General features: G+C 39.3%; 1 protein-coding gene across 1 annotated transcript; it reads left to right on the top strand.

Annotated features, from left to right (window-relative positions):
* Positions 1-393: 393 nt before the first annotated feature.
* Positions 394-16,501, top strand: ATG3 (autophagy related 3; the record flags this gene model as incomplete). Its single annotated transcript, XM_009874347.1, has 8 exons — positions 394-501; positions 2,506-2,555; positions 3,879-3,960; positions 4,467-4,501; positions 5,229-5,384; positions 5,986-6,113; positions 14,563-14,631; positions 16,280-16,501. Coding segments are annotated over 8 exons (710 nt in total), but the record flags the coding sequence as incomplete, so codon positions are not given.
* Between the last annotated feature and the right edge of the window lie 6,326 nt (positions 16,502-22,827).

Genomic DNA, 22,827 nt, shown 5'->3' with positions numbered 1-22,827 from the left:
GCAGAATTCTAAAGACATATTGTTTTGGTAAAATGATGCTAGTCCAGGCAAAGTTGTACTTAAACTGACAGTTATTTAGCTCTGTGTAGAAAACGAATAGATTGTCTCTAGTTGTTAGCAAATGAGAAGTCCCTTCTTTTCTAATTCTTAAAGAGTTTGGATGAAGGTGCTCAAATGGGTAACAGAAGAATGAACTTTTAAAAGACCACCACAAGTGTTGTACTGTGCACAAATTCCTGCTTTTTTTGCATTTGAAATAGAACTTTAGGATTCCTTGAATAAGGACATAGGAGTGACTGCCACATTTCAGAAGGCCTTGTAGGGTAGTTTCTTACTCAAATCTAATTTTGGATAGGAATGACTACATTCATTTTGTTTTGTAATTTTTTGCAGTGCCATGCTACAAAAGGTGTAAGCAGATGGAGTACTCGGATGAGCAGGAAGCAATTATAGAAGAAGATGATGGTGATGGGGGATGGGTAGACACTTTTCACAATGCAGGTATTGCAAGCGTTGCTTCAACCTTTGCGTTTGGTAATCTGAAAGATTTTCAATTTCCACTTGTAGAAAGTAAAATCTTCCTTATATATAGATGGCTGTGTACTAGTATCTAATCTGGAAGAAATAAGTTACGTCACCAGCAGCCTACATGGTTGGTACGTGGCTGCCCAGGTGTTTAACTATGTGTCTGTATATGCCTGAAACGAGCTACTTCTTACAGGTATTGACAATAAATCAGTTCAATATTCCCTTATTAAAGTTCTATGAAGTTATTTTTTAAAATGAGCTGTGTAGTGACTCATTCATTAATAAGGAGATCATGTGAAGAGGATGCTGGTTTAAATTATTTGAATATGCAGATTTCTCTTTTTCAGTAAGATTGCATGTGAAGCACATTGATCTTTATCTTAATGATGACCTCACCTGAGTTAATTATTTCAGTGGTTCCCGTTTTGTTGAATTGTTGGATTGAGCTAAAAGGAGCAGTCATTAAAAAATAGCTATTTTCTTAGTATCTGAGGTCACTGGAGGGAGGCATTAAAAAGGAAAGAAAATATTGTTCAATAGAGAGGTGAATGCAGGAGATGATGCTTTTTTACACTAAGTCCTTAGATGAGCTTCTGTTTATAAAGGAGTCTAAAAATTACTGCTTACATGAGTTTTATCTCATTAGCTTTTCTAGCACAGCCTCTTACACATGCTTTTAGTCTTTTCTAAGAATTGGCAATTTTACTTGTTTCAGTCTTTCTTGATGTTCTATCATGCGTTAATGAAATTGATTGTTTCAGTGATGGGCTTTTTTACGCTGTTTCCAAACTTATAAGGTACTCCATTCTGTTTTCACTTTCTTTCTTGTAAATTTTTTGCTGTAATGTGAAGAAGTTCTCTAAATAGTTCAGACACACTGGGGATCAGAAGGATGAGAGAAGTTGCCTTTAGTTTCTGTAGATGTACATTCTTCATCACTGGCAATTCTTAAATGTATCACAGTTTGTAACTGAGCACTCCACACCAAAGAAATCCTTTGATGTGGCTTTATCGTAGCTTTGAATTAAGGGTGCATTCTCCATCCCTGCTATGGATAGACTCCTCTGCCAAGTTTTTCTTTTTAGGGTTGACTGGCTTGGGCATCATGCTGTGGTAGCACAGCTATAACACTCTGACTAGACCTGGCCAGCACTGTCAAAGCAGATAAAATAAATACATCTGTTTCCACCCATTTGTATAGATGTCCTACCACTTTTTCTGGTAGGAAAAAAGATACTTAAGTGATGACACAGCTACTAGAAATGCATTGTTTCCAAGCAACTGGCATTCCTTTCTTTTAAACAGTTGCTTCTGATGAGCAGTTACTTGATTCCACGTTCACTCTCTGTAAGATGTAACTAATTTTCAATTCAAAAGTTAGTTAATGTACTGTGCCAAAGCAGAATCTTGCCCTGTGCCACAAAGAGTATGGAGTAGGATCTGCAGTAAAACTAATGGGGAAAGAAAGCTCATGGTGAAGAAGTCAGGAGTTGATACTACTGTGATTTGGGATGTTCTTTACTCCCACTTCCTCTCAGCTAAAAGCATTGAACGTTCTGCTACATTATGCTTTCTCCTGAACACGTTGCTTTCAAGATGCTCAGAAATATTCATAAATGCATGTCTTATGAAGTTGAGTTCCATTATTGTGATGCTAATGCTTATACTGAACTCACTTCTATGCAAAAATTCCCTAAAATAAAAATCCAAATTACCTTGCAATATTCCATCAACGTTGTATGACGTGCAAGAGCTGTGCTGAAGTGCCTCACGTTACTGTTACGGTTTGCTTATGGATGTCCAACACCAAGCGTGCTACGAATACGGGATAAACAGCCCTTCAGATATCGAAATTATTGTAAGATATAACTTGGAAAGATCGTGGACTGTTTTTGGAAATCTTTGCAACCTCTTTCTATACTGTTCTGTAACAAAGAAACAAGCCTTTCTAACACAAATTTCATGTTTGGTTAACAGGTATCGTAGGTGCAACAGAAGCAATTAAGGAGATCACACTAGACAGTAAGGTACTTGTCTCTAAATTTTCCTCTTGCTTTATTACAGGACCTAAAGGTAATGGAAGTCTTACCTGTAGGAATTTAGTACTGCATGTGAAAGATGAAAATATACTTTGTCACTAGGTGTGCTGTAAATATACATTGACCTTGAGAGCTCTTGATACTAGCCTAAGCACGTATATCTCACTATTACTATGTGTTTACTGAGGCAGTGTTAATTCTGGAGTGTCTTTAGCCAGTGTGCTCTTGTGCCGGCTTCTACAAACTGAAAATAAAATTCTCTTTACAGTGATACCACACTTTTGTGTCTCAAAAAACTACTATTTGGAGATCCAGTGTAAAGAAATTTTTGTATGGAAAAATAACATAGGATGTAAAGTGTTTCTTTGTAATCGTTAACTACTGCAGGCAGAGTTTTAACACATTTGGTCCTGTTTGACAGGCTTGTGCCCTCAAGTGTAAAAGGGCTAAAACGGTTTATGTGTTGTATAAAGTCATCAGTTTTTGCATGTTTCCAAAAAGTCACTCTGCAACAGGAGCCAAATGTGAAGCTTAAGTACTTAGCAAAGTGAGAACTGTTGGAAGTACTTGAATTGGAAATGTGTTAGCTAAGATGTTTAAGAAATTTGGTGAAAGTCACACAGACACAAAATACTTTTAAAGATCAGTTGATTGTTAAAGCGGGGTTCTGCCTGTGTGCTGTGAGAGCTTTTTAAGCCATCTAAGTATAAAATTTTGGATTCTAAAAATTAGAGGGTAAGAGAACGGGCTGCTGTGCACTACCACACAGTTGCAAACAGCTCGAAGTGCTATTAATATGATGATCTCTGAAGTACATGTATTCCAAATGAGACTGCTGAATACAGTAAAAACGCTGCTTATTTACAAGTGTGTAACAGGGGTGGACGAAACAGTTTACGGAATACTTGGAGGTGATCACTGTGTCTGTGAAACACAACACTTGCATAATGTTATTGTGATTCATGTCTCTTGATCTACATGTTTAGTCATTGCCTTTCCTGTGAGATAGGTGGGTTTTTTAAAAGAAATTATGGGCTGTTTAACACAATGTTTATTCTTTGCTTAGAAATTATCTCATTCCAGATTACTAAGTCAGAGGATAAATTTTTAAGCAGATTTTTAATGTCGTGCTAGGACTTTGAAATGAAAATTGGGTAATAGGCAAATGTTTGACTTCAGCATAGTCCTTAATACTGCAGAAATTACTTTTTCTGATTCACTGCATATATTGACTGGACTTAAACCTAAAATTTGTTACACTATGTAGATGCAGCAGTCTTTAAAGCAGTCTTTTCTATTTAACTTCTGAAGGATAATATAAAAATACCAGAGCGCTCCGCATCTTGTGAAGATGATGAGGAGGAGGATGAAGGAGAAGCTGCAGACATGGAAGGTATTTCTCTAGGTTGGGTGGGATGTGCTTTATTTCAGACCTTTAGCTAAAGCAGCACACTTTTAAGAAAATACTCTTCCTTTTCATGGAATGCATGCTGAAAAATTCATCAGGCTCTTTATTATACAAAATAGTCTTATTGGTGCATGTTTACTCTTGTGTGTCAAAACCTGTGTGAATGTAAGTGACTGGGAAATGAATTTGAGGAGCAGAACAGAGCCAAGCAAGTATAAATTGGGGATTTAACACAGCTTCCTTCCTGCCTTGTACCTACACTTAATCTACCTACTTAGAACCACTTAAGGATTGCTCATCATGTACTTACTGTAGTCTTGGTCAAATTTGTATTAAAAAAACCCCATATAGTCTGGTTTGGGGATTGGGAAGTCTACTTGAATAAAACATTTTCAGATACTTGTAGATTGTTTCAAAGGAGTTGTTTATGATTGAGAAACGTGATGACTAGCTACAAGCTCAACACAGAATTGTATGGGTCTTCTTTTCAGAGTATGAAGAAAGTGGGCTATTGGAGACAGATGATGTGAGTGAACAGTTCTCTATCTTGTCTGTTATAATGCTTATCACCTAACAAAAGGATGATGTAACAAGCTTGTTTGTGAGCAGTGGGATTACTGAGCCTGGTTTCCTATGGATTTGTTTCTGGCCAGCCTACTGCAGTAACCTTAGCTCTTAAGCCTCCAAAGAGTTTGATCACAGTAATTTTGCTTTTTTTGCTGCTTCTTTTCATTCTGTTTACACACAGTGTTGTGTTCAGAAGAAGTACAAAATGCAGGGGTTGTTCTTGAGGCTTACGTGTGGAAGATGAGTTACTTCTAGGTTCAATAGATTACACTGCACCATACTGTTACGAGAGCAAACAGAGGGCATCATTATTTGTGGTACTCTGCTAAGGTCTTCATGCACCTGCATAAACTGAGATCTCTGCCTTCTGAAATTTGTTGTAATTGCCTGCTGAATTCAAAAATGGTTGCTGAAAGAAGGGAGGAGGGACTTTAGTTTCATGCTTCCTTAAGAAATTGAACCTTTTTTAAAAAAATAAAACCCCCCAACATAAATAAAACAAAAAAAGTGGGGGGAGAAAAACCGATACCCCTAATTTAAAGATAAAACCAAACCCCCAAAGCCTATGTTTTTAAATGCTGGAGAACATTCATTTCAGTTTTACAGCTTTACATAACTACTTAGGTTGAGAAAAGAGGGAACCCAAACAAGACTGTACTAACGTTGTCATTTTTACCTTGAACCAGGCAACGCTTGACACAAGACAGATTGTAGAAGCTAACAAAGCTAAAGTTGATGTTGGAGGGGAAGATGCTATTCTACAGACTAGAACATATGACCTCTACATCACTTATGACAAATATTACCAAACTCCAAGGCTCTGGTTATTTGGATATGATGAGGTATAGCTATGTTGGCTTTTTTCCCACCTCTGAAGTTAGACTCACTGTGTCAAATTAGCAAGGCTATTTTGTTGCTTACAGCTGAATTTTAAAGGAAAAAATAGTGAGAAAACCATTATACAGTCAGGGTTACAGACAAGACTTACAGTACTTGCAGGTAGTAGGAATAATTTCACTGAAAATTGTACTTGGTAACTGAGCACGGTTGGAAGGTAATCATGCTCTGTCAAATGACAATTTGTTAGCTCTTTAGAGCTAGTAATGACCCCAGTAACCTTAGTCAAGTAAGCAGGTATGTGTTTATGTGATCTTCAGAGGGGAGCAGATTAGATAAATTACTCTTCCCTTTAATGACTTCAGGTTCTTGGGTTAAGATTGGTTACGGCTTAATGGTTCTCAAATATATTGACTTTACAATTCACCTGGTTTATTAAAAAATATAATTGTGCAGTACTATTTCTATACCATACAGATTTTAACACACTCAATTCTTCTTCTTGCTTAAACAACAGGTGAAGCACCATAAGTTATAAGTTAGAATCTTTTACTCCTTTTCAGCAATTCTTTGTTAATAATGCTCATGTTTCTTTTTCCCATATAGCAACGGCAGCCTTTAACAGTAGAGCATATGTATGAAGATATTAGTCAAGATCATGTTAAGAAAACAGTGACCATTGAAAACCATCCTCACCTTCCTCCACCTCCCATGTGCTCGGTGCATCCGTGTAGGTAAGTCTTTGTTTCTGGTCTAATTCAACATGCAGACACAAGCCACTTCACTGGTCTTTTTAAGGATTTGGTTCAGGTTTTCTGGACATATTTCTACAATTGGCTGCCATAGTGGTCTGTTAGCTTCTGAGGGAGTATGAAAGGAAGATACCACTGATTCTCTGAGGTCATTCCAGTGATCAGTGCTGCACGCTGTCTTCTCTCTGGTCAGCTTGCTTTTCCTCCACTTCCCTATGGACTCCAGAAGATGGCAGACTACTAGAGCTCTGTACAAGTGTTCTCTACTTTCATGTGCTGCTTTTTGGGAAGGCTCAAAGTATATGTGTCTTTAGGGTGCAGAAATAGCTATCTGAACATGAAATAACTCTTTCTTATTTTGTAATAACTTCCTTCTGCTCCTCCAGAAGTCCTTGAAATTTTATACTGATAGAGGTCCTCTGATTGCCATGCTGAACTAATGTTGAACACAAGTGCGAAACATGGATATTTTTTTCAAGGTCTTTGAAGGTGCCTTTTGACTTAGATGTAGGCACTAACATCTTTCTATGTGCCTTAGTGATACAGAGACAATACCTTAAACAGTGTAGCTCCTTCGCGTCTTGATAATATGAGGTTCTTAGAGATAACAGTTTGGGGGTTTATCTCATTTTTTTAAAAAAGAAACCCTTTGTAATCTTGCATATGTTTTGTGGTTGGGGGACTCTTTTTTTTTAAAAAAAGAAGTCCAAATTACCCCTTCAAGTCTTGGAATTTCTTTTGACTTCAACACTTCTGGTATCCGTGTCACTGAGGTATCAAATGATCAGCTTGTTGTTGACAAGTTTGTGGTAATTTTTGCAGACTTGAAATTCTTGTTACTGGTTTAGGTATTCCCAAGATTATTCTTATGATCAAATGGGTATATAATTTTTGAGAGAGAGAGAATGCAAGGGAGCTTTGCATAAAGTAGTTATGGATAATTTTGATCTTACTGTAAGGATGTATGAGCATGGGCTTTGTAAATCTGTATCTCATGTTTCTTCCAGTTCATGGTTCTTTAATACTGCTTTACAACAGTCTTTACTTTCACCAAGCAGTCATGCTTCTATGTGGATAGTATTGATCAGAAAAGCCACTGTACAACTGGAACATAGGGGTGTGTTTTTTTCCCCTCAGTTTAGCTGTCTTGCGGAAAAATTTAAAGTGGTCGAGTTTATTGTTAGTCTTTAAATGCTCTAAGTCTACGCTAACACAATAGTGTAAAAATGTCAGTTTCCATGCTCTGTAACTTACAAAACTGTTAGGAAAAGAATAAAGAATAGAACAGAAAAGAGCATGAGGCCTCTAGTAATCTGTGGGACCACCCACATATTGAATGCTACAGTACAGCTCTGGTCGTCTGATTTGTAGTTTGTGAGACAAAGGAAAACTAAAACTGGAAAATGTACAGAGGGATTATGAAGCTCTTTCTAGTAAGACATGACTGAATAACCTGGGACCCTTCAGCTTTGGAGAAGGCAGCTGAGGAGAGTGTTAGGATTTCAGTGACCATGAATGACACGGAAGGTGAAGTAATAGATGTTCTTTTTTAATTTTTTAAATTTTTTGGTAAAACTGATGGCATTGAATGCTACTCCCTGCTGACATGTTCAAAGCCAGAAAAGGGATTAAACTCTGCACACAGCACCTAATTAAATATTTATTTAAGCAATATGATGTTAATAGAAGAAAAATTTGTCAAGATTTGATAAAAGTGACATTATCAGACTGCTGCAGAATTTCAAATTCCCCGGGTTGCATACCGCTAAAACTAGTGTTACTTTGGCAGAAGCATTACTTTCTCTGGTCTCTTTCTTGAACACGTACTGTAAGATAATAAGCAGGACAAGGTTTGATCCAATAAGGTATTCTTGTACCATATATGAACATGCCAGTCTTAGTATGTCAACCTGTTGGTGACTTTTACTGTCTCATTGTTTGCTCTCTGGAGGGTTTTGGATGAAAAAATGAATGCAGCTCTTTGTGCAACTATTGTTTTTGAAGGCGTGTCAGGTGTAATGAATGTAGCAAGGCTTAAGAGATTGAATAGCAAGAGGATTAATAGAAGAAAAGGAGGGGAAAAAGCCTGAAGTCAAGGCTTAATTTAATGATAGCTGAAAATCTGGCTAATAATTACAGAATGACAATATCTCTTTGGTTGGAAGATCATTGAGTCCAACCATTAACCTAGCACTTGTGGGTCACTGTTAAACCATGTCCCTAAGCACCGGATCAACACCATCTCCAGGGATGGTGAATGCTCCACTGCTGTGAGCAGCCTGTTCCAGTGCCCAGTGACCCTTTCAATGAAGGACTTCCCCCCAGTATCCAGCCTAAACTCCCCAGCACAACTTGCAGCCATTCCCTCGAGTCCTGCCGCTTGCTACTAGGGAGAAAAACCTGACACCCTCCTCTCTCCAGCTCCCTTTCAGGTAGCTGCAGAGAGTGATAAAGTCCCCCTTCAGGCTTCTTTTCTCCAGGCTAAACAATCCCAGTTCCTTCATCAGTTCCTCATAAGACTTGTGTTCCAGACTCTTCATGAGCCTCGTTGCCCTTCTCTGGATGCACTCCAGTGCCTGAATGTCCCGTTGTAGTGAGGGTCCCAGAACTGAACACAGTACTCAAGCTGCTGCTTCACCAGTGCCAAGTACAGGGATACAGTCACTTCCCTGCTCTTACTGGCCACATCATATTCGATACAGGCCAGGGTGCCATTGGCCTTCTTGGCCACCTGGGCACACTGCGATGATGGAGACGGCAGCCTCTGGTCCAATTTGAAAGCAAGGCCTTTTATTGTCAAAGTAGAAGCAGGAGCAAAAGCGAAGTTGTGCGTGAATGTATGCATGTGTGCATGAGTCTGAGAGAGTTCGCCATGTGTGAGTCCCTGAGAGCTGCTTATATGCAGTTTTCTGTATCTGAACTATAAAGCCAAACAGGATTATTTTTGTTTTTCTTAACAAATTTGTCTTTGCAACTTAGTCACATATGCTTCTGTGCAGTTTCTCAGTCTGATCTTTTTAATGCATTCATCAACCATTATCCTGTGTGGCTTGTTCAGAACAGCTTGTTTTTACCCAAGTCTAGTTCAGTTTTATCTTCCAGGTGTTCAGCAAGGTCACCACATATCAGAACAGTTTGTTTTACTAAAATCTGGTCCTATTCGGCCTTCTGGGCCACCTGGGCACACTGCTGGCTCATGTTCAGCTGCCTATCAGCCAACTCCACCAGGACCTTTTCTGACATTGCAGTCTTCCGACTACACATCCCCAAGTCTGTCAACTTCCATGGGGTTTTTATGACCCAAGTGCAGGACCCAGCACTTGGCCTGGTTGAACCTCATAAAATTAACTTTGGCCTATTGTTCTGTCCTGTCTAGATCCCTCTGTAGAGCCTCCCTACTGTACAACAGATCAACACAACTTGGCGTCATCTGCGAACTTACTGAGGGTGCACTCAATTCCCTCATCTAGATGATTAGTAAAGATACTAAAAAGCGCAGGCTGCAGTACTGAACCCTGGGGGGCACCACCTGTGACCAGATGCCAGCCAGATGTTACTCCATTCACAACCACTGTTTGGGCCTGGCTTTCCAGGTTTTTATCCAGAGCAGAGTGTACTTGTCCACGCCTTGAGCAAAAGTTGAAGGAGAATGCTGTGGGAGCTCCTGTTGATGGCTGCAGGCTGGGAGGGTGCTTCCTGAAGAAACAAAGATGACCGGATATTTGGGTATGCCAGCCTTCACTGACTAGGTAGACCTGTGGGTTTTATACTGAGGTGTGGCTGCTTAATTTTTAAATACCTTTGCAGAGTAAGAGCCAATGTAATGCTAGTCTGTGAATTTGGATTGAGAGTCTTCATGGGTGAGAGCTCCATGTGCACATTTTCACTTCTTCCTCTGAAGCCAGTGAAGTGCCAGTGCCTGTGTTATGTAATCCATATCTATCTTTGAAGAAATGGTTTGCGTCATGGCACTTAATGTTTAGTTAGTCTTACAAGCATGAAAGAGGTGGTTGATGTCACAGTGAGACAGATTTGCTGGTAGACTTAAATGTGGAGGAAACCGTGTAGTCCTTCCCAAAAAGCAATGCAGTTGAGTGGCAACTGCCTAAGATTGGAAAGATTTGAAAAAGGTCATCCTGAGAGTGTAAAGAAAGAGGCTAACAGCTTATCTAAATTGGAGGTTTTAAGTATGTTCTCTTGCTCTCTGAAGTGAGCTATTATATTTGCTCAAATCAGTAAGGCTAACAGGTAGGAAGATCTGGGCTTCTGAGATGAAAAATAGAGCTGAAAATTTAGCTAGGAAGTGCCAGTGGGTTTCAGTTAGCTTTACTGCTGTTACTTCCCTGCATGTTACAAGAATTCGGTACCATAGGGTAGTTGGATTGTCCAGAAGTTACTTGGCTGTTTCTTGTGACGTGTATATCCCTATGTCATGTGTCAAAGATAGGAAATAAAACAGTTGGGTGCTGTTGTCAGCTGTATGAGATTGCTTCTATTTTGAGTTGAAACTGTTCATTTTGCAGCTCTGCTCTAAGTTGTATTTATTGTCAGCATTTTTAGGGTACTGGGAGGAACATGGTCAGCTTCCTCATTAATAGCATGTGTGTGTTTTGAAGGGACTATCAGACTAGTGAAGCGCTAACACATTAACAGTTAGATCTGACTTACTTGCAATAATTCTAAGAGCTTATTTCTCTTAATTTCAGAATAAATGACAATAGGCTTCCAAACTCTTTTTCCTTCTTGTGTACTCCAAATACCTGCAGGGAAGTGACAGGAGGCAACTGCAACGATCAGTGAAATGCAAATCTTAGGGATAACTGACTCTTGCGGATTCTGAATGTTTCTCCTAATTATGACATTTATGGGTTTTTCCACACCTGTCTCATTGTGTGTGAACAGCTAGACACACTGAATCAAATTCATAGGTTGTTTTGTTGGTGGTTCTTGCGGTTTTTTTAAAGTACACCATCCAAAATAGTAGTTGTCCACAACACTGTATGTCCTGCGAAGGCCTTTTATCTCTGTGAAATGCTAGGGCAGAGGGCAGTGGGAATGAATCATTTCTGGTGTTGAGATTTCTACCCTGTATGTCAGGAAGACTTGTTTTTTACTTTCTGATGGTGTTTTTTAATCCTTCTAGCAGATACTCAGACAATGTCAGTATGTAAGCTGTGCTGAATTCCAGTATGAATTTAGTTACAAATATTTTGGTTGACAGCTTTGGTCAATTACAAAGAGGGAGAGGGCTTCTTCAGCCCAAAAGCAAACATTCCTGGTGAGAGCATGACAGCATGAAAGGTCAGCCAATCAATCTAAGAAATCAGCTGCTGCTTTCAACTTTTTTAACCCATTAATGTCTGATTTTAACTCTGTTATATGTCAATATGTTTGCAGTGGGAAAGGGCAATATTTCTAACTTAGAATATGAATAATAACTCATTTATATTACTTGAACCACTTCAAGAGTTGGTTGATATACCAGAAAGTGAATTAGGTGATTTTAGTAGATGTTTTAAACGTCTGATGCATTTGATAGCCCAGATGATCTACAAACATGTCCTGGAACAAGCATTAGTGAGCATGTAGTATATTTAGTCATCTGGAGTTAAGGTTCAGACATAAAAAAAATTTCTAGACATCAAGGTATTCTAGAATACATTTTTCCAAAGTTATCTTATTTCTTTCCATTGGAGAGCATATATACTTCATATTAACTCCTCAAAATTTTCTTGAAGAAACGAGATTGAAAACACAAAACAAACTATTGGAATTTTATAGAACTCCTGCAAAGCTTTTCATGAGTTACCGTATGAATGTAATGAAGGAATTACTATTGTTGTGGCCATTGTGGAATTGCAGATATCTGAGTAGTCCTTAGAAAACACCAAAGAGCAGATGTCATTAAGATGTATGAAGTTGTCACGGATTAAGGCTGGGTTCACCACTAAAATCTGGATGGATGCTCTCTAACCTCCTCTTCCCCCACAAATGGGAAAGAAAAGGCAATGAGGCAGAGAGACTTACAGGTTAGAAAACTAAAACAGCTTTAATGAAACTATAATGGAAATAATAGTGAAATGATAAAAATAAAGAATTATATAGAACTATGTATGTTAGCCTGATATCGAACCTGACTACCCCCCCGATATCAATCCCCGCTGGTGCTGCAGAGCAGGAGGCACCAGGAAAGCCCCAGACTCAGCGGTGGCGGGAGCTGGATACAGGAGCTGGATTTCGGAACTCAGGATCCAGATCAAAAGCAGGAGGTCAGATGGAGTCCTCCCTGGACACCGGCCATTGCAGAAAAGGGCAGAAACTCTCGTGATCACTCAATTTGTACCGAATATAACATATATGGAGAGGAATTCTCTCATTGGTCACCTGTCCTGTCTGTTACCCCTCAGAGGTGCAACCTTTTACTTCCTTGTGATCCCTCTTACTACCCGGCACCCCCAGCGTGGCACACAAGAGCCAGCAGTGGCCTTGGTCACTGTAGGAATAAGTATAAGCAAGAGCCTGTCTGCATCCCAGTCCCAGGCAGTAACTGTAAACATCAGGTGTTATCACTGCCAGTAGCACACACTGTCTGCAAAAACATGCTGCTGACTTCAGAAAGTGCAGCCTTTTAGAAGAGACTAAACTGGAAAGTAAAAATCACTGAACAGAATTGATTTTGTTTAGCTCAAACCAGGACAAAAGTTGAGCCAGTAGCCTGTTAAAGACTTTAAAAAGCTGTAGGGTGATCTGTATTTTGTGCGAGTGCACAAAATAGTACACTGTTACGGATGAGGTCAAAGCTGAAGTCGTGACAGTGGCCAGGTTCCTACACAGAAGCAACTGGCCTTGGCACCTGATACAGCATGCGTTCTGCAGGGCCGTCCTGAGGATCCAGGATTGGAATCAACTGTGAGGGTTACCAGGTTTGCAAAGATCAACAGCACAGCAAATGACAAATGCTGACCTTTAGTATTTCCCCAGACTTGCGTGTTCCTGTTTACAGTGTGTCTTGGTAACTTTGCAACAGCTTCCTTCCTTGTGTTTGCAGTTGCTGGCAGCATGATTAGCTTTGGAGGTAACTCCTAAATGCCAGTTACTGATTAGCTATTTAGATTTGCATAGTGGTATCAAAGCTTGGTCAGAAAGTTATGCAAACTCTTATTACTGCTCTTCCTTGTTCTCAGTCAGCATGTAGGTTGTTTCAGGATGGGTATTTTAAGCTACAGCTGTGAACTACCTTGCAGTGTTGTGTAGGTGAGTGTCTGTAGCCCTCTATGGTGTCACTGATAAATGTAGCCTACAGAATCATGAATTTAACCCAAATTTGAAATAAAGGTAGAAATGAGTTATGCGACCTGGGAGTTTGTGTTAAAAATATATAAATGAAACATCAATTAACCATACAGTAGTTCTCCCCTCTGAATTGATATATTCTTCATCCTCTGGTTTATGGCATGTAACAATCCTGAACATGAGACTGTTACTTCTGAATTGTGTTGGGTTATTAAAAGATTTGAAGTCTTCATCTCTGGAAATACTCAAAACCAGTAATCCTGAGTAATTTGTTCTCATTTACTGCTCATTGAGCAAGGAGGGTTGGACTGGATGATGACTAGTCTCTTCCAACGCGTTATCCTGTGTTTCTGTGGTATATTCCCAGGATCAGCTTTGTATGCACATGTTCATATTATTCATAATTGGTCTGTTATGTCACTGATGACTTAAATATCAAAACACAGTGACCTGAGGAAATGTTTATCCTCCCTTGTAGTGCTTCACGGTAACAAGAGTCACGAGAGAAGAAGCCATCTTAGAAGCTGTTGATCTGCTGCACAACCCGAGTTACCACCAGAAAGTTTCTGTCCCCTGAGTCAGTCCCGGAGCAACAGTTCTGAACTTATATGGGATTGGTTTAGCCTGCCTTTCCTAGGAAACTATGAATTGTTTAAGTGTTCGATAACTCTTCAGTTCTACAAATTAAGAATGCAGCAGAGGCAGTTAAAAAAGTTGCAAGAATTTCTAGGCATCTTCTTCAGGGGTCATCTGGGAACTTCCGGTGGCTTGATGCTGGCGAGGATTACATTCTGGGGACCTGGTGGTTTCTTTGACATTTAGTTGTGAAAAATTAGACTACTGACAAGCAATATATACTGATTCTTATTATGGAACTCAATCTACGTGGTAGCAGAGAATATTTTTTGCTCTGCTTATGAATGTAAGGGGCTGACGCATAACGTTATATTCATCACTTAATAGTAGCTTTCGGTTATTATTGGGATTTTTTTTCCTCATTAAGCGGAAAATTTCCTCTTGCTGCTTCTGAAGCTAACAGTCCAAACTATTTAATTTGCACAAAAGCTAATCTTGTTGACTTGAAGAGGAATGTACTTCTTCCTTAAAATATTGTCACTGATTCTGATCTGTTTTTCAGGCATGCAGAAGTCATGAAGAAAATAATCGAGACTGTTGCAGAAGGTGGGGGAGAACTTGGAGTTCACATGTATCCTTTTTCATTACTACACAGGATTCTTAGAGACTTCTTGCAGTGTAAGGAGCTGTTACCTCAAGATTCCTAAACTGGAATGCAGTTGTGTGTGAAAGCAGTAAACAGCTCTTTGTGGTAGCAGTTAGTAGAGTTCTGGGATGAGCTCCTTTGTGCAAACAAACAAACTCTGTTAATCATCTGGGGTGGGGAGGTGGCAGGAGCAGGCGAGAAAGTAGGTAGTATTGAAAGGCAGAACGGAGCCCTTGTTTGTAGATGTGTGAAGGAGCGGCTGTGAGTATGAAACTGAGGTCCCAGTGTGGGAGGATGAGGCTTGGCGGTTCATAGACTTCGGCCAGAGCAGCTACTATATTAGATTTGAATCTGAGATTAATTTCTGAAAGGTGTAGAGGTGGTGGTCCTATTATTCTCTACTCTGTATGTGAACAATATCTTAGTAAAATGCTCAGCAGACAAAAAAAGCCATGAAAACTACTGCATTTGTTCTGAACGTCAAGATCTAATCCCTCACCATTAGAAATCTCTTTTAGCAAGGTGACTGATCTTAGTTGTGCTTTGTAATAATTGAGTGCAAGCTTTCTGACTGAAGTGACCTCTGTGTTAGAAGTGTGTCCTTTCGAAATACTGTTGTTTTTCTGCTACAGGGCAGTCAAGGGGAATTACTGAGCAGTAAAATTCTCATGTACTGTATAAGTTGAGACTTGCTCAGTTTGTGCAGCAAACAAATGAAACCAAACTGGAAAACAACGTTTCTGGCAAGGTAGTTCAAGTCTTCTACTCTGCAACAGTTAGAAATAGCTTATTTTTCAAGATTTTGATTACTTTTTTTGCTATTACTTAACAAATTGAGGGACTTTCTAAACAGGCAATTTCTCCTCTCGTTATCATTATTTGTGTTTGTCAACAAATGGTCCATGAGACTGACATGTCAAAATAGTAGGGTTTATTTATATCTACTACCAATGTAACATAACTGTCAGTTGAAAGTAGTGATATATCTGAATTTTTCAGTTTGCTCTCTGCATCAGTCCCAGGTGCAGAGACAATTTATAATTATCCAGTATACTTCGACCTGCAGGTTCAGGCTCATTGTGGCATTTGAAGGTGATATACATAAGGGGAGATGAGGAGGGTCTCCTCTACAAAAACAAGCTTCTCAGCTTAGCAAAGCTAATTTCTTTGCTTTCCCTCATCAACAGGAAGATTCACTTTTCCAAGTATGGTTCCGAACAGGAACCTGTGTCTTCTTCTGAGCCACTGAAACACTGAGGAGGAGCCTGCTTTCCCTGCAACTACAGGAAGGTAGCTAGGGATCAGCCTTGCTAGGGGTAATTCAGCCATGGTTAATAACAAATATGTAGTATGTAAATGGGTTTGTAAATGTTTCTATGGTGTTTCCAAGAGACTGAAAATAACTCCTGGTTCTCTGCTTTAACGTAAAACAGGAAGGTCTGTATGTTTGGGCAAGCATGAGATGTCATTACCAGAATACTGCTCTATTAATTTCCCAGTCTCTAATTGTATAATTGCAAGGTGTTATTTTCCTATTAGCAAGAAATACTGTTGAGCAGACCACTGAAAGTGAATTCTGTATAGTTTTACAGATTTTTTAGGTATTGCTTATTTTCCTTAACAGGAAACTCAGGTACCTTCTTATCTTCTTGAAATTTGTACAAGCAGTCATTCCAACGATAGAATATGACTACACAAGGCACTTTACGATGTAACTAAAATAAGAGATGTCCTCCTCTAATTATCAAATCTTTTTTTAAATAACCCATCCATGTGACTTACACAACATTATACAAAATCTCTGTAACTAATGTTTTATCAAATTGATGCATAAAAATAAAATGTTCCATTACCAGCCTTTTTAATAAAAATCTTTGTGTGTAATATAAATAAATCACTTTCATTCCTATATAGACACTGCATTAAGAGGTGAGATTCTTTTTTCCTCCATAATTCTTTCAATTTCCTCTTAACAGAAGACTTTTTTTTTTCTATATTGGCAGCTAAATCTACTTTCCTCGTAGAAGCCTGATGCTTTTGGCTTCATTACTGATTGCCAAAAATGTGAATTATTTTTAAAATTTTGTTTTTCTTCATATATAAATTCACTTGAGATCTGTGTGGTTTTTTTCCTAATTATGTTTCCTCTAGCTTTAAGAGGGCTTTGAAAGCTGAAAGAAACTGTGATGCTCTTGTTAGGAAAGTTTGATTGTTAGGAAAGTTTGATGGTAGTCTGTTCATCTTGTAATAAAGGCAAGAACAGTCTTAATGATAAAATTCCAGCTTGGGGCTAAAGAGCAAAGGTTCCTATGGGAGAGCAAGGTTCAATCTCGATTACTTACCTGCCTGAACTACATTAACTGGTAGTCTAATACCTTCCTTTTGGGGTTAAATATATGTGGGGTTGTTTATGAATTTGGATATTGCGGGTGCAGCCAGGCTTTAGCAGCCACTTTCTGCACTCTAAAATATAAGTTTTCCATGAATGAAAATGGGAGGAAAGGACTGTTACATATGTGTGTACACACATGTATGGTCACTTAAACTCCATTTAGCTTTCGGGACAGCATCTTTGTCTCCCAAATATCCCTCTTGCGTTCTGCAAGACAATGTGAACCTGGATGTCTGCAGCTGACTTGGTTTACTATTGGGTAGGAAGCTTGGGCTGTCCTCTGCACCATGCTGTTATTTGCGTGGGAGCCTGCAGTGAAGTTCTGTGTACTATGCTTAAATCTGCTTTCCTCTTGATAGCTATCTTCACTTCCCCTTTTTTGGACAACATCTTAAGCAATGTCTGCATAAGTGAAGAGTAATGCTAGCTGAAACCTGTTTTAAAAAAACCACACCCACTGAGTCGTGCCATAGGATTTTCCCTATCAGACTAATTTCAAAGATATTTTGGGTTTTTTGGTAACAAAGGAAGTGGCTGTCCTCCACCCAACAAATAGAGGGGATTGGAGGGAAGCAAAGAGGCAGTATGACTTAAAATAAGCAGTAGTGACGTATATTTTTTTTTTCCTTTGCTCTGTCAATCTTTTGAAACATCCTTCTTCCTAGAAAGTGTCTGTTCTCCTCCTTTGTGAAGGTGAATCAGTCTTTCACTGTTTTCTGGTATGTTGAGTTAATAACACATAATTCTTTGTGAAGCTCTTGACAGAAGTAAGTGGCATGATTATTTTTTGTTTTTTAAAAGTGTAAACTGATGAAGACCTTTGTCTGTAGCAGAAAAACAGAGGAGCAGCAGAACTGAAGGCGATTTGCCAATGACTTCCATCAGCACCATGATATTTAATGCCCTACAGCACTTGTAGCACAGAAATATCTAATATCACAAAACTTGGGGCTTCATGACTGATATATGTGCTCTGCTTGGCTAGCTATCAAAGTGGCTGTACCTGAGCGAACAAATTGGACCTTGGTACGCTTGTACTGTATGTTAATCCTTTTTCTGTTTGGGACTAGTATTAAAAAATCCTATTAGAAGTGAAGATTCCTGATATAGAACTGCTGTAAACACACACAAACATAGTAACACCAGCTATAGCTTCTGGTGAATCCTACATGGCCATTAATTGTCTGAATTTTGCCTCAATATCAAAATAGCTCCTGAGAAGTTCTGCCCTGCTGGCATCATTTTCCTACTGCCCATCTTAAAGTCCTTGTGGCTCTCTTCTTGCCTTTTAGATTCTCTAGCTCTTGAATTTTTGCATACATTCTAGTTTACAGGTGCCACATGCAGTGAAGATGTGGGTGAAATTTTGATTCCGCTGAACCTAAACCAAAGTTACGCAGAGGGAATGGGTTATGATGCAAAGGGAGTAACCTTACAGAGATGTCAAATAATAACCATCACAAGCCCTGTTGTCAAGACTGGTTAAGATAACCAGTCCTCAGTTTGCATTAAATACTTCTAAAATATGAAAAAAATGTACTTGCTTCCAATAAAAAACATGCATAGAACTAAAAATCAGCAGTAATTTCCAAGCAAGCATGGGAAGTGCAATTCTGGACTTGATCTTTGTTGTGGGTTAGGGCTGGGCCAGCCACTAAACCAGGACAGTCTTCTTAGTCTAAACAAATTCTAAGCTATAAATAATGAAGGGTGGAAATAGTGTTTAGCACTGGGGGCTACTTCAGTTTTGTCCTCCTGCGGCTGCATTTTTAGCTATGGGAAAGTGGACTTTGTTTAATTAACTTGCTAACAAACAACTTGATCCATTGCTAGAGAACTGGACTGCCTTGGATTTGGGTTTTGTCAAGTCTGTAGGGACAGGTGTTATTTAATGTCTTATGCTAAAAGCTTACTTACTTCATGTTTCTTTCTGGAACACTTATCTGCTTTTCAGTTGGAAAATAATCCCTGCTAGTAACTTGTGAAAAGTGTTCTAAGTTTACTTTTTTTAAAAAAAAAAAAAAGGTTTCCTGGATGTAGAAAATGCAACCATATGAAAGAAATAAAAATTAATTTATCCCAAATATACCTATTGTTTGACATAGATATGTATGCAACCTGATAACAGGCTGTCTTGGTAATCTGCTTTTGTTTCCAACAACGGTTAGCGATAAAAAAATCAAAATCTTCCTAGCTGAAAACTCTTACAGTCCTGTATCACCTGGTTAACATCATGCTGTGGGCATTTATACTCTTGCTACTTTTATTCTCTACAGAAAGAAAGTGAAGTTGAAGACAAATATGCTGCCAGGCTGGCTTAGCACAAGGGCAGCTGGTCTGATTTAGCATATCAGTTATAAGCTTGGGCAAATAAAGAAATCTTTTAGTAAAGAAGGCAACCTGGAACACAGAAGACACAAACATGGTTTAACGTGGGAGCAAAATTCTTTGCAGAACTAAACTGGAAATTTTCTGGAAAAAAAAATACATAGGAAGAAAGGCATCTTTTGGATCAGTCCAAAATTTTTGAGTCAGACGTTATTAGTGTAATTTTTGAAGAGAGGAAGCTAAGTTATCTTTCTCTCTTTTTGTTCCTTAAAATGATTTTTTTTCAGACCAAAAGCCAGTGGTTCTAGACAAATTTGTTAATGCACTGAAATGGGATTTTACAATATTTCAAAAATTCACTTGCTTTTTCTCCGAAAACATTCATTGAATACAGTATTTCTGTGCAAATAGTGTTGAGCCCTGGTAAATAATTGGTTTGGCAAACATTGGGGAAAAACACATAATTCTAATCAAGGATACTTGCTTTTCTTCTAAGGAAAAATACAGATTTAATACATGTGAATATGTTTAGGTTTAAATCAAAATGATTATGTATCTTCTCAAGCCTTTAGCACCAGAGCAGTCTGAAATGGTGATTTATATCCTTACTGCCTTGTAGTGTGTATCGCCACAAAACAGTTAGGCAGAATGTGTTATTATATGAGCTGCCGTCAAGTGCAAAACACATGGATGTATTTCTCTTAAATGTTTTCTGAAAGAAAGCCCAGGTTTCTCTGCCATCTTTTTGCCTGTTCACGTGTTTTTTTTGACACGGTACATCTACGTCACGCTTCTAAAAACGAGTTGTTTCACAGATGAACCTTTCTTGGCTTTAGTACCTTCCTGCAGAAGTGGAGATATTTACCTGATGGCTTCAGTTCCAAGTTGTGCCTGGCAGGTTTGGTAAGTGCCTCCTCCATCTTTTACCTGCTTCAGAACTACGTGCTCTCTGCTGATCAATAAGTAACTCCTTGTTTGCCCACAAAAGTCCTTTCACCCTGCACTAAACAAAGCATGCTTGTTGGACCATTGTGCATCGATTTGTGTGTTTGAATGAGAGAGAGAGAGAAATCTGTAGTTGGGCATTATTAGAAATTAATTCAATAATTGTTTGGCAGTTTTTCTTCTGTATACAAGCTCCCTCTCAGTCACTATAATACAGTTGTTAAAGCTGGTGACAGCCATCAGGATAGGGCTGCCTACAAGCTTTTCAGATAGCATTTGTAATGAAGTAGAACCAAGTTTATAGTGGGTACTAATCTATGACTTGCAGAAAGCTGCAAATAACCACTTTAGAGCTCTTTAGAAGAGTTGCCTGTTCTTGATTGCTTGGACTCAACTTGGGCTATTCTAGGTGGAAAACTGGCAGTCGCAGTTAGTTTAATAGGTTAGCCTGAGAGCAGTACTGTGAGTATACTCTTTGAGTATGTTTTTACATGTAGCATAACAAGAACAGGATCATAATTTCCGAATGTCAGAACAGACAGTAACCTTCCCCACTTAGAAGATGCAGACCTGCTTTTAGTGTTAAAATGCACTTGCTTATGCTTCTGTTTCGGTGCTTTCTTTTAATTTGGCGTTTTCCTATCAGTACATCCCAAAGGTACTGCTTTGTTTTGGGGATAATGTTGTTCACTGTGCTGCAGATTGTTTTGCCAGTGTGGCCTACTAGACCTGTGCTCCTTCATGCTTGGCTTTTGTCCACAAGATCTTTTGGTGTTGCTGGTGGCCAAATTTAAGTTATATTTGAACATGTGGGCAACAAGAATAAAATACGAAGTTTGCTGCACATGCAGTGTTGTGAAGTGGAAAAAGCAAGGATGATAGCTCTATCTAGAAAAGGACAATAAAGTTGCATTGTCTTGAAAGACTTCAGCCTGAAAATTGTATTCTGAAGTTACTTGTTGTGTGACTGATAGTAAAAGCTTGCAGGCAAGCAATGCTAGCCAAAAAATTATGTGTAGGTATTAGACTTTCACCCCTTCAGACAGAGGATATAATGGCAGATATTAGAAACTAATGGCTTGGGGAAAGGCAGCAATGTTTTCAGATTATTAATAATGGTTTTCAGAACAGTGTGAAACTTCCCAAAGCCTAGAGGAGACATGGTGATGCGATAGCTTGAAGAAAATTTTTAAAAAATAAAAAGAAAAAAGCCTCCCCCCAAACCAGCCAACCAGCTGACACAGGTATTTTCAGGAGGTGTGGGAAGAGCAGAAAATAAGGGAGTAGCCAATATTGGACTTTTTCTTGTTAAGGGATTAAAGAAGGTTAAAACATGTTAATCAGTGCAGCTTAATGGAAAGTATATCTGGTCTAATTTGATACTCTTGTTTTAAAACTATCAGTATTATCAGACACTATTGTAAAAGTAATTTCAGTGGTGTAATACGTTTTCTCTTTGGTATTGATGTATGCCTTCTGGTCCAATGTAATTGTTGCTAGATTTTGGGATTTTGAACCGTTTTCCTGCATAATGTCATGGGAACAAGTCATTAACTCCCTGCAGATGCAGTAGGAGGTAATTTAAGTTCAGTTTGCTGCCTCAGAACTACTCTGTGATGTCTTTAGCCTTATGCTGTTCCAGTGATCACAACTGTTTTCAGGTTTAGACCCCAAACTATTCTGAAGTTTTGTACAGAATCATAGAATGGTTTGGGCTGGAAGGGATCTTAAAGACACTCTAGTTCCAACCTCCCCTCCCATTAGGATACCTCACACTGGACCAGGTTGCTCAAAACCCCCTCCTGCCTGGTCTTGAACACTTCCAGGGAGGTTACACCCACAGCTTCTCTGGACTAGCTGTGCCAGCGCATCCCACCCTCACAGAAAAGAATTTCTTCCTAATATCTAACCTAAATCTACTCTCTCTCAGTTTGAAACTGTTAGCCCTTTTCCTGTCACTACACTCCCTGATAGAGAGTCCCTCCCCAGCTTTGCTGTAGCCCTCTTCAGGTACTGGAAGGTCTCCCTGGCGCCTTCTCTTCTCCAGGCTGAACGACTCCCAACTCCTTACAGGGGAGGTGCTCCAGCCCGCTTGTCTTTGGCTCTCCTCTGGACCTGCTCCAGCAGGTCCATGTCCTTTTTATGTTGGGGGCCTCAGAGCTGGACACAGTACTGCAGGTGGGGTCTCATGAGAGTAGAGAGAGAGAATCAACTCTCTTGACCTGCTGGCCACCAACACCTGCAAGTCCTCCTCTGTAGGACTGCTCAGTCCACTCATTGCCCAGCCTGTATTTGTTATTTGGATTGCCCCGACCCAGGACCAGGAACTTGCACTTGGCCTTGTTGAATTTCATGCGGCTTGCCCCGCCCAACCTCTCAAGCCTGTCAAGGTCCCTCTGGATGACATCCCTTTCTCCTGCATCTCAACTGCAACACACAGCTTGGTGTCATCATCAGACTTGCTGAAAGTACACTTAAACCCACTATCCATGTCACCAACAAAGATGTTAAACAGC

The sequence above is a fragment of the Apaloderma vittatum genome, unplaced genomic scaffold, assembly GCF_000703405.1.
Source record: "Apaloderma vittatum isolate BGI_N311 unplaced genomic scaffold, ASM70340v1 scaffold12878, whole genome shotgun sequence".
In the NCBI taxonomy this organism is placed as follows: Eukaryota; Metazoa; Chordata; class Aves; order Trogoniformes; family Trogonidae; genus Apaloderma; species Apaloderma vittatum.
This window is presented reverse-complemented; position numbering and strand designations above follow the sequence as displayed.